Source organism: Salmo salar, chromosome 10 (assembly GCF_965601325.2).
Source record: "Salmo salar chromosome 10, fSalSal1, whole genome shotgun sequence".
In the NCBI taxonomy this organism is placed as follows: domain Eukaryota; kingdom Metazoa; phylum Chordata; class Actinopteri; order Salmoniformes; family Salmonidae; genus Salmo; species Salmo salar.
This window is the reverse complement of record NC_138300.1, coordinates 85,382,100-85,395,034: the sequence shown is the minus strand read 5'-3', so window position 1 is coordinate 85,395,034 and position 12,935 is coordinate 85,382,100. Positions and strand designations below refer to the sequence as shown.

Sequence of the window (12,935 nt, the reverse complement as noted above, 5' to 3'; positions counted from 1 at the left end):
CTGTTTATACACTGATATTGTATTAAGTATTAAGAAGTTTTAAACTACTGGGCCATTGTTTTGTTATCTTGACCAAATACGGAAGTTGGTCCAAACTAGGAGAACCTAGAGCTGGAGACTGCTTGCTTGTAGGCCAAGCCAGTATCTCTTGACAAAGAAATGGGAAGAGGTGGATTCAGAGCTTAGCCTTACCTGAGGGGTGGCTGTTAATGTAAATGCGCTAGTGATAAAGATGGGGGTAAATAGTCAAATGTCAATGATTCTTCCCATGGAAGAATCATTGACAACTACTGTACCTGACAACTACTGTACCTGTTTCTTTATGCAGATCAGAATTAAACTGAAGTGTCAAATGAGGGTTGACAGATGGCTGTTTATATTCCAGACAGATTAGCGGAGCACAGAACGACCAGGGTGTGATTTCATCTATGTGATCTGACAGGATGACGTGGCAGCCCTGTTTGTATTTGTTTAACCGTACAACTCAGAAATACATGTTAGGCAGCAGTTACGACCGACCTTCACTATATCAGAACAACCCGGTGTCTCCCCTTGGCTGGCGTGACAGAATATTCAGCGCCTTCAGAAAGTATTCTCACCCCTTGACTTTTTCTACATTTTGTTGTGTTACAGCCTGAATTTAAAAAGGATTACATTGAGATGTTGTGTCACTGGTCTACACACAATACCCCATAATGTCAAAGTGGAATTTTGTTTTTAGAAGTTTTTACAAATTAATTCAAAATGAAAAACTGAAATGTCTTGCATCAATAAGTATTCAATCCCTTTGTTATGGCGAGCCTAAATGCGTTTCAGGAGTGAAAATGTGCTTAACAAGTTACATAATAAGTTGCTTGGATCACTCTGTGTGCAATAATAGTGTTTAACATGATTTTTGAATGACTACCTCATCTCTCATCTCAATTATCTGTAAGGTCCCTCAGTCGAGCAGTCAATTTCAAACACAAAGACCAGGGAGGTTTTCCAATGCCTCGCAAAGAAGTGTACCTATTGGTAGATGGGTAAGAATAAAAATATGGAATATCCTTTTGAGCATGGTGAAGTTATTAATTACACTGTGGATGATGTATCAATACACCCAGTCACTGCGTCCATCCTAACTCCGTTGCCAGAGAGGAAGGAAACCACTCAGGGATTTCACCATGAGGCCAATGGTGACTTTAAAACAGTCACAGAGTATAATGGCTATGATAAGAGAACTGAGGATGGACGTTGTTTAACATTGTAGTTACTCCACAATACTAATCTAATTGACAGAGTGAAAAGAAGGAAGCCTGTACAGAATATAAATATTACAAAACATGCATACTATTTGCAACAAGGCACTAAAGTAGTACTGCAAAAAATGTGGCGAATCAATTCACTTTTTGTCCTGAATACAAAGTGTTATGTTTGGGGCAAATCCAAATCAACACATTACTGAGTACCACTAAATATTTTCAAGCATAGTGGTGGCTGCAGAATGGAGCTAACCACAAGCAAAACCCTAGAGGAAAACCTGGTTCAGTCATCTTGAAACCTGGTTCAGTCTGATCAATTCACCTTTCAGCTGGACAATAACCTAAAACACAAGGCCAAATCTACACTGGAGTTGTTTACCAAGAAGACATTCAATGTTCCTGAGTGGCCTAGTTACAGTTTTGTCTTAAACTGGCTATTACAAGACTTGAAAATGGCTGTCTAGCAATGATCAATAACCAATTTGAAGAATTTTTGAAAATAATAATATGCAAATATTGTACAATCCAGGTGTGAAAAGCTCTTTGAGACTTACCCAGAAAGACACACAGCTGTAATCGCTGCCAAAGGTGATTCTAACTTGTATTGACTCAGGGGTGCAAATACTTATGTAAATTAGATATTTCTGTATTTCATTTTCAATACATTTGTTGTTTTCACCTTGTCATTATGGGGTATTGTGTGTAGATGGGTGAGAAACATATATTTAATCAATTTTGAATTCAGACTGAAATACAACAAAATGTGGAATAAGTCAAGGGGTATGAATACTTTCTTAAGGTAGTGTATGTACACTGTACTGGCCATCAGTGGTTGCGTTGAAACAGGCAGCCCAATTCTGATCTTTTTTTTCATTAATTGTCTTTTGACCAATCAGATCAGCTCTGCTAAAGATCTGATGTGATTGGTCAGATTAGTGGGGAAAAGATTAGAATTGGGCTGCCTGTGTAAACTCAGCCCTTGTGTCATTTTACTGGTACTATTCCACAGTCATCTACTACTCAGTAGGAGTTCTTGAAAATATTAGGTTTGGGGGCATGCATCTCTGTGCCACCGCCCTGGACATGATGATCTAATGCATTTCTGATCTGATGTGGCAGCCATCTTTGTTTATATTTCCCTGTACAAACTCAGGAATACAGGCAGCATACCAGCTGCCCCCATTTTATTATGTCAACCCTTCACCGCTCCTCTTTGGCAGCATGTGTGTGAAAGAACTAGCTGTCTTTGTGTCTGTCAGCTATCCCAAAGCTATAGAGACCACTCTATTGGAGTGAGTCAGAGATCTAATCTCTCGGGCAGAAAGGTGCAGGTAAAGTTTACAAGAGGAGAGCTCTTTTAGGGTAATCTAATGTTTCACTGGTATGAATTAATGAACCTTTATTCATCAAACAAGGATAGACTTGTTTGATGTAGTGATGTGTTCACCTGAAATTGCTCGAGAAACCTGAGATAGATGACACACACACACACACACACACACACACACACACACACATATATCACCGAGGGCGTGACATGGACCAACAACACCACCACTCTTGTGAAGAGGGGGCAACAGCGTCTCCACTTCCTAAGGCGGCTGAAGAAATTCAGCATGCTGACCCGGGTCCTCTACAAATACTACCGCTGCACCATCGAGAGCGTCCAGACCGGTTGCATCACGGCCTGGTACGATAAGGCCCAGTACATCACTGGGACCGTGCTCACACCCATCCAGGACATCTACTGGAAACGGTGCCTGAGGAAGGAACGCAGCATCATCAAGGACCCCACATACCTCAGCCACGAGCTGTTCACTCCCTTACCATCAGGCAGACGGTATTGGAGCATGAGGTCTGATACCAACAGACTCAGAGATACTTTCTATCTACCAGCCATCAGACGGTATCGGAGCATGAGGTCTTATACCAACAGACTCAGGGACAGTTTCTATCTACAGTCCATCAGACTGCTGAACACTGGAACTGGACTGACCACCTGCTGATTCTCTGCACCTTAGCTCACATGCACTTACTCACACACACCTACACAGACATTTATATGTACACACACACACACACACACACACTGCTATTATGATTGCTAAATAATGCACAATTTAAACACTTGCCCCCCCAATGCCCCGTTCCCCAAAACACGTGTAAATATTGGACTATAAATTATACTCATGCTAAAATGTTTATTCTATTCTACTGAGCCATTTACTTGATGTTCCTATTCTTATCTTTTATTATTTCTTATTGTTGTTGCATTATCGAGAAGGAAGCTGCAAATAAGCATTTCACTGGACGGTGTACACCATGTGTATCCTGTACAACTGACTAATACAACTTGAAACTTGAAAGGTACAGATCACCCATACTGTACATACAGTACACTGTGTGTCAGAAAGATGTGGTGTGTTCACAGCGGTTGCTCCCATTCAGACAAACTGTCTCGAGGCTCTGACACTTATCTGCATTCTGCAGAGTCATGTCTGAACTGGTAATACGCAGGGCTATTTTGCCACTAGGGCCCGTCTGGCCCATTGCCTGCCTGCTTTTCTGCCATGCCTGACCCTAAGGCCACTGCATCCCTCCCTCTGCCTGGTACTGCAGTCATGTGAATAACTGATGGCAGGCTCCTGAGGCCTGTCCCGGGGCGGTCGGTGGGTCACATGAGCTGAGGCCAACACAGCCTCTCATGACTCTTTTCAGTCAGTCATCTACCCAGACACACGCTCACACACACTGCCTCTCACCTTTCCATCACCACCAATCTCAAGGCATTCAGAAACCTGTGTGTGTGTGTGTGTGTGTGTGTGTGTGTGTGTGTGTGGAGAGCAGCCAATACGCTGATGGGATGTTCGATACTTGACAAAGCAGTTCCTAGCAGAGCCACAGAGTGTACAAAACATTAGGAACACCTGCTCTTTCCATGACAGACTGACCAGGGGAATCCAGGTGAAAGCTATGATCCCTTATTGATGTCACTTGTTAAATCCACTTCAATCAGTGTAGATGAAGGGGAGGAGACAGGTTAAGGAAGGTTTTTTAAGCCTTGAGACATTTGAGACATGGATTGTGTATGTGTGCCAACAGAGGGTGAATGGGCAAGACAAAATATTTAAGAGCCTTTGAATGGCGTATGGTAGTAGGTGCCAGGTGCACCAGAACCACAACGCTGCTGGGTTTTCCACGCTTAACAGTTTCCTGTGTGTATCAAGAATGGTCCACCACCCATAGGACATCCAGCCAACTTGACACAACTGTGGGAAGCATTGGAGTCAACATGGGCCAGCATCCCCGTGGAATGCTTTTAACACTTTGTAGATTCCATGCCCGACGAATTGAGGCTGTTCTGAGGGCAAAACGGGGTGCAACTCAATATTAGGAAGGTGTCCCTAGTGTTTTGTACACTCCGTGTATATAGGACTGTGGTTACTATGTATTTGTGTCGTAGAGTTTCAGTGTACTTTCCATGTTGGGGTGTCATGCAGGCTTTAGGGTTGGAGTTGGGGGACAATAAAGGTGGAAGGTCATGGTCCTACATGAAGAGGGACACAGCCCGGTCCTGGTTAAACACGGGCCTCTGTCTGAAACAACACTCTGGGAGTTGTTTGTTCAGAGGATGTCTGGCTCTTTTGGCCGGCTGGTACTCCTGGAATGTCCATCCCTTGCTTCCCCCTCAGGCATACGTTCCACATATTTGTCTTGTTTTTCATTTAATAAAACAGGTAACCCCATCGCCATTCTACCCCCCTGAGTGGTGGAGTTAGTGAAACCCCCATAACTGTTTATTATAGGGGATTTAGGTTGAACCCATGCATGCTCACAGCCTTTTAATCTAGCTCTGGTATTAACGCTGGTATTTTGTCTGGGTATATTTGTCTAGTTTTCCACTATTTGAACTTTCTCATGTTGATCCTAGTTTTCATGGTGCATTGATGTTATCTTGTGTTTCGTCATTCCAGGACCCTGCTCTGTCACAATTCACAGGGCTGCTGATTCTGTCCACTTTGGTCAGTAATTCAGTGTCAACTTTGGACTTGCCTTTCCAACTCTTTCTTCCCTTCTTCCAGGTGACACCGTCAACCTCCTGCCAGAAAATTCTTTCAAGAATTCAAATTACAATTTTGGGAACATTGGTCTGGCCCTGTACAGTGGTCTGTTTGCCTATGGGGGCTGGTAAGTACAGAGAAGTAGAGCTTGACTGACACATCCAGGAGTATTTAACACTAGAGCAGCATTTTGTCCTCCATATAATCCACTTGTAAACCCCTTTTTAGGAGGGCTGACCAATTAAGAAGTCTACTAAGTGAATTGAAAACTCTGCTCAGACTAATCCTCCCAATGCATGGTGCTCAGGTTTCAACCTCAAACAGTCCCTCTTCCCTCTGATCTTTTTAGCACAGTTTTGTTGCTCTATGGGACATGAACATTACTGGATGATTGAATACTTTATCCTCACTCACACTTAATGAGCCTGTCTACAATAGATTTGCACACAGTGTTCTGTTCTGTCTGTAACCACTATTCTATCCACAGTTTCTATGTGAGTAAAATCACGACAGCCGTGATGGAAACAGGAAGTTCCGGTATAATTTTAGAAATGCCGACAGATCATTTGTTTGTTCGACGTGGTGGGATCTTTTTGTGTCTGTAAAATGTATTATGACGGTGGAAACGTATTTATGTGCAAGGAAGTAAACTTGGGAGTCACACGATGATATGGTGTGTGGTCCTCCCACTACGACTCGGGGAAACCACGCAGTTTATTACACGCAGACCGGACACGTCGCGTGCACGAGCGTCGCAAAATACATTTAGAAATTCAATTATTGCACCCACACTGCTCGCGCCAAGGGCTAAAATAGAACTCCTTTCTATTTCTGACGGAGATCGCACTGCAAGTCCTGCCTCTCCTCATTGGTTTATAGAAGCAGGTACCCACGTGCCATCTCCTCATTGGTTATACCCACGTGGGTGATTGAAAGATGAACTGTGTTGCCAGTCGGTCTAGTAATACTATAAAAGTTTAGATGCCAATCACCATATCAGTTCAAAGATTAAAAAGCCTGGAAGGAGGAGAGATGACTAGAAACGATTAGGTTGACCAAATTGTCGGAGTAGAGGACCTTGTGCATTTCAGGTAAAATAACATCAATGTTTATATCCCAGGACAAATTAGCTAGCAACAGCAAGCTAGCTAAATAGGACAAATTAGCTAGCAAGTGCAAGCTGGGTGTGTGGGTGCAATAATTGAATAACATGGATTTCTAAATGTATTTTGCGACGCTCGCGCACGCGACATGTCCGGTCTGGTCAGCATGTTAGTTTGGTGGCATGATGATCGATGCTTGACTGCCATTTTTGACAATTACAAACATTCTTGCTCTTATCCATAATAATCTCATCATGTAGACTAGCCTACCCCCACTGTACCTGTGAGCTGTTGGCTAGAGCGCACATGCCATGCCCAGTGTAGGCACATTTTCTATTTAACGCAACCGTTTTTGTGCCAAAACTATCGGTAGAGTTTGACAAACATATTGAACTTTAGATTTTATTCAGTACATTACATTTTATCCGCAACAAGTCCATTTGGTGGAAACCCACCAATGTTGGAAAAATTAACATATTTTCTTTATGCGGATACTAGAATATTTGCACGAAAATCTGTCACCAATTGGATGGGAACCTAGCTAGTGTCTCTAAACCATGTCATCCTCATCTTGCAGGAATTACTTGAACTTTGTTACGGAAGAAATGATTGAACCTTACAAGTGAGTGTCAACTCTATTCTATGTTCCCTGTAACATGCCAGAGGTCAAGAATGACTCTCTATGAATTTAGAAGAATTACTGGTACATGCATGTTTTATGTTAGCACGATCCCTTTCTCAGTCCGTATTAAATGTAGAATTACATGAGATTTTCTTCAGACGTAGGTAAACATAGGAAGTATGATGTCACAGCTGAAGAGTTTAACTGTGCGTAACCCTCACTGCCCCCTCTCCCACAGGAACCTGCCTCGTGCAATCATCATCTCCCTTCCCATTGTCACGGTGGTGTACGTACTAACTAACCTGGCCTACTTCACTACTCTGAGCCCAGATGAGATGCTCGGCTCTGAGGCAGTGGCTGTGGTGAGTTCTCCCCCATACCACACCACGCAGCCTGCACATACTGTACTCTCTATGTTCCCTTAAGCACACACAATCTCTGGCTATAAATGCATCGCTCTATGTCCCTGTACACACAGCCTCAGTGACTGGTAGATGGACAGTTTGCTGAAATTGTTTGTCTGTCTTTCAGGACTTTGGAAACTACCACCTGGGTCCCATGGCTTGGATCATCCCTGTGTTTGTGGGACTGTCCTGTTTCGGCTCTGTCAATGGCTCTCTCTTTACATCATCCAGGTAACACACACACACTTTTTCATTCACACACACCAACTACGAGTATGCTCCTTTATGGACTACTTTGCTTTGTGTGTATGTAGAATTACTATAACCCCTGTCCTCTGTCAGGTTGTTCTTTGTGGGCTCACGAGAGGGCCACCTCCCTAGTCTGCTGTCCATGATCCACCCCAACCTGCTGACCCCTCTGCCGTCACTCATCTTCACAGTACGTACACACACTTCCCTCCAACCAGGGGCTTCTCAAAACCACTCCAACACCAAGGGCTCTCATCATTCAACAAGTGAAACATATCGGAAGTCAAACATTGATCCCGAGAATTGAGGCTCAGTATTATTGTCATGTTAGCTTTTTTCCCATGGCTGTCGTTGCTGGTCACTGCTGTCTGCTGCATTCCAAACCTCTCTGTCACACTTCCCTCTCTCCTTCACAGTGCCTGATGACGCTGCTGTACGCCTTCTCCAACGACATCTTCTCCGTCATCAACTTCTTCAGTTTCTTCAACTGGCTCTGTATTGCCATGGCGATCATTGGCATGATGTGGCTGCGCTACAAGAAGCCTGAGCTGGAACGACCAATCAAGGTGAGAATATGTGTAATGTCTCTAACCCGTTATCAACTGATCAGGCACCAGAGAGGGAGAAGGGAGACGGAGAAAAAGAGAATGATAAAGGGAACTGGTTACTTGGAAGCGTAGGCTGCAATGTGACCTGCCATGGGCATGAGCTGCTGGCTAGTGAAGGTAGCGCAGCATGTGCACTGATACAGTCGCCCTAGGACTGTTGGGCACACAGAGACCCTTTGTGCGACTGTGGGACTGTGGGTCCTCTGCCTGCCCTCAAAATGGACCCCTAATTCCTGGTTGACATGGTGATGTGTTAATGAGGGGAGTGGCTGAGAAAGGCAGTGAAGTGAAAGAGGCCATCGCTGCACAGTGCTGGTGGTTCAGATGTATCTATTTATTGACCACATAAATATGTCCTGTGTGTTTGGGACAGAGGACAGTACAGTGGCCTGGTCTGTGCCACCATAGAGGAGGGGGTGGAGGGTTTTTTTCAACACTGTTCATTCAATTGTCGGCCTTTGAATATCTCTCTCTCATATACGCACTCGCTGGTACTCATTAAGTTTGTGTGGCTTAACATCACACAAAGCCTTTGTCAGCCTCTGAAAAGATGACAGTTGATTACTGGTCTTATGCTCCACATTCATCTGGATGTGAGTCAGTGTTCTGATCACTGTGTGACCGAGAGCACCAACACTCTCCCTCTCTCTCTGGTCCTCTGGATGAATGCCATTTGGTTAGTCAGAATTTCACCTCTAACCCTTGTCCCTTGTCCTTAGGCATGTACCTCAGTAAAGCTGATGAAAATGAGTATTTGCTGATGAAAGGATTCCCTGTTTTCAAAATATTGGAATTAAAATATATTTAGTATATAAAGATGCTTTGCCAATTACGGTAACACAATTTCACATTATTTTCCTATTTCGACTTCCACAGTGAGTTTAGTTTGAATCCAGTCATTCTCTGTGTATTTTGTTAGCTGGAGTTTCAATGTGTTTGTCTGTGTTTGTAATGTATTCAGTATCCCATTGAAACGTTTCCCCCAGGTCAATATCCTGCTGCCTATCAGCTTCGTCCTGGCTTGTATGTTCCTTATCGTGGTGTCCATCTGGAAAACACCTGTGGAGTGTGCCATCGGCTTTGGCATCATTGCCACGGGAGTGCCAGTCTACTTTATTGGCGTTTGGTGGCAAAACAAGCCCAAATGGCTCCTTCAATTCATCTGTAAGTTTTATTTATGAATTGCTTCACTGTACTCTTGATCTGTCTTCATGATGTAGTCTGTTTCTGATTATACAGTGCTTATAACTGACGGTGTGTATTTGTGTCTCTCTCTCCAGTCTCTTCTACAGCCCTGTGCCAGAAGATGATGGAGGTGGTACCACAGGAGTCCTAAAGAGGAGATAAATCGATGAAGCCCCTCGAGACGGAAAACCCAGTAACTGCTCATCTACCCTGCACCCCTACGCCTGCCCCCAGTGTACACCCTAACTCAGCCCCTATCGATGTGTTCTTCAAGCACACTCCAATCATTTCCCCTGATCTCCTAGTGAAGGAGAGCTATGCTGCAGACTGGTTTACATGTCAGAGCCCCTCCTTCATTCCTCCGCACCAGGCAGGGGCACGGCCACCTCCACCCTGCTCATAGGCCGTTTGATAAGTGCTGGGATATATTCAGACAGGTTTTCACTGCAAAGTATCCGTTTAAATGGGCCAGTACAGTCAAAAACATGGTGATCCTGTGTTTCATATTTCCATACTACAAGGTTGGAATAATACTGTGAAATTGTGAAAATTATCATAATGCCCTTTTCGTGTAAGAGCTATTGGAAAAGACTACCTGAAATGTCTGCCTGTTTTGGTGGGATGGAGCTTTGGCCTGGCTAGTGACATCACCAGGCGGTAATTTAGTTAATAGACCAATAAGAAAGAGTTCCAAAAATCTCAGCCAACAGCTAGTTTTCAGTTGTCCCCTCCCCACTCAGAACATTCCCAGTCAGTCCTAGCAAAAGTCTTGCTTGAGAAATTGTTCTTTGCTAAGAAGCTATTTTTTTTCTTCTTTTTGACAATTTTCATGGAAAACAATCACAGTAAGGTCCTTAATTGTTACCCAGAAATGATTTTCTATTGCGATAAAAACTGCTGCATTGGACCTTTTAAAGATTTTGTTGATTTGTATTTTTGAATATCTTTGTACTCTTATCCAACCATGACCCACAAGTGTTGTTTTTATAAGAATGATGTTACTTTTATTTTTCATATTTGAGTTGCAGAGAAACGTCTTCTCGTTCAAACTATTATTTCACTGAGGGTTTAGCATCCGTGTGTTTGTGTAATTACAATCTGTGCTTTCATGTAGTTGTGATGGACACTTGTGGCCTGGCTTTTTGCCAATTCCTTGTAGGCTAAAGCTAGAACTTTTGTTCAGATTTTCATGGTAGACTCACTGTTTCTCAGTAGTTCTGCCATTACCCAGTCAGGCAGTCAACTGCTTCCCAGTAGGGTATCATCTCTGTGTTGCCATGGCTTCTATTTCAGCACCTGACAGACTATATAATGCAGCCATTATGTGTTGTCATCTGGGTGTGTATCTAAATATCTGTGTATATTTGTGTTTTCTGTATGCTTTTATGTTTTCAGCTTTTGGGCGGGAAGTATTTCATGTATTTGTAAAGAATTAGCCAAACATGAAGGACCCACAGATAACATTCGCTTAAACTAGTGCCTCTGATGAAGCCAAGGCTATTAATTTCCCCGACTACAGACACAGTACAAGTCATCTGACCCCAGAGAAGCTGAAGACAGAGGTAGACAGGTAAATGCACGTGTAACAGCGATTGGAGGAGTGTCAGCGGTATACTTCCTATGTGATAGCACCCCTCCCCTCCGTCATCTATGGCAGACCAGACTGGTTCACTGCGCCTAGACTGTACACGTTGGAAATCCCTGCTTTGGCAGTTATTTTTTTAATTCTTTGTAGATATGAATTTCTACTTGAATTCGTTTATTTTTATAGGTAGATGCTGTGGAGCTTTTTTTAGTGCTGTCAATTAACTATTTTGTAAATCCAGGGAATTCGATAATTCCTATTAGATTTCTGGTTCACAATACAGGGGACATTTTAATTAGAGTTATTATTACAACAATTTCTCGTATACAAGTTGCTTGTGTCCTGTGAAGGTCTGTTACTCAATCACCAGTAGCCTTCTTACTGTACAATGTCTCAGCTCAGTGGACCTCGAGTATCACATGAATATAATCTAGCTGATTGTAAACCTTACACATCCAACATCATGGTTTTTTAATACTGGCATTAACACCAGCTTATGAACATAATAGTTGCCTGCTTGAGCACTCTTCATTTGTTCTTAGATCACAGTGATCTTGTGGGTATCATCTGATGCACATTGGTGTTGTTGCTATAATACTACTGTTAAGTTAGTGTTTTTATAACAGAGCAGGTTGTAACAAAGGCCCACGATAGGAGTACTGAGGTCACAGCCACTATTTTTACCTACGACGACAAGGGTGGCTAATAACCTTAGATATTGGGTTAGAATGGGCCGTTGTGCGGGAGTGTGTGAGATCATGTGTCTAAGAATAGGTTCATAGCTGTGAATATTGTTTTAGTGTTTCTGTGCTTATGTGTGTCTTGGTATCCTACATTAGAAAAGGTCTACTGAATGTTGTCACTACTGTCAGCTACCAACTTCATTGAAGGATTTCATTATTTTAGGGTGATAAGATTTGGGCTGTAAAGGTTTGATGAGGTATGGACCATGGTAGTGGGAGATGGGTAGTTGTCCAGTCAAAAGGGGGGAGGCAGGCAGGGCATTCAGAGCAGAGGTTAAAACCACATAGTCTTTGGATACAGATGCCTCAGGGGGTGGGACAGTGGAGACATAGGACAGGAGGTGGAAAGGGGGTTGGGAAGGTTGACAAGATGAATTCATTGTTATTCTTATTATTTTTTGCTGAAAGAAACTGTGTAGTGTACTGTATTAACTGAACTCATCCTCCAGAAGCTTGTCCAGACTCGTGTTCCTCCACGTTGTATCGTTACCGTGGTAAAGAGTATGATGTGTTGTGCTATAGACCATGTGGTTGCTGTGGTAACCGTATCGTTCACGAGTCTGGTCTCCCATCAGTTTCTCGGAGGATCTGTCATTGTATGTAGAACAGCTGCATAGCAAGCTAACACTCCACACATCAGAGGTCATTTAAATAGTACAGTAGGTTTATTTATTTATTGTAGGAACTGTTAGCCTTCTAATTTTTGGGGGTCTTTAATTTTTTACAGGGCATTTGTGAAAGTGCTTTATGAATAAATCTTACGTTTTATTCCATGCATGTATTGTCCATTTGTTGTTTCGTTTTTCAGTATTCTCGTGTAAAATGTTAAAATACAATCCTCTGTGTAACAGATGTGTTATGTTGATTGTACGTAGCCCATATGCTATACCAGGTGATCTGCTAAAGGGATGAAGCAGAAGACATAAGTAGCCTACACCAATGACTTGGTCCATCCTTTCAACTTTGATCCTTGACCTCCCAGGATACATTACACACATTTTTATCCACTTCAGGCTGGTTTCCCAGACATATTAAGCCTAGTCCTGGACTAAGAAGCATGGTCAATGGAGAATCTTTATTGAAATAGCTTGGTAGTCCAGGACTAAGATTGATCTGTGTCTGGGAAACCACCCC

General features: G+C 43.0%; 1 protein-coding gene across 1 annotated transcript in view; it reads left to right on the top strand.

The window, feature by feature from the left end:
* The window catches only part of LOC106560933 (large neutral amino acids transporter small subunit 1), a 29,333-nt gene extending 16,757 nt beyond the window's left edge, over positions 1-12,576 (top strand). Inside the window, exons 3-10 of the mRNA XM_014124400.3 lie at positions 5,324-5,429; positions 6,983-7,027; positions 7,266-7,389; positions 7,559-7,662; positions 7,774-7,870; positions 8,097-8,246; positions 9,275-9,452; positions 9,569-12,576. Coding sequence (XP_013979875.1) covers positions 5,324-5,429; positions 6,983-7,027; positions 7,266-7,389; positions 7,559-7,662; positions 7,774-7,870; positions 8,097-8,246; positions 9,275-9,452; positions 9,569-9,624 — 860 coding nt within the window. The 3' untranslated portion in view covers positions 9,625-12,576. The remainder of the gene's footprint in view (positions 1-5,323; positions 5,430-6,982; positions 7,028-7,265; positions 7,390-7,558; positions 7,663-7,773; positions 7,871-8,096; positions 8,247-9,274; positions 9,453-9,568) is intronic.
* Positions 12,577-12,935: the final 359 nt, after the last annotated feature.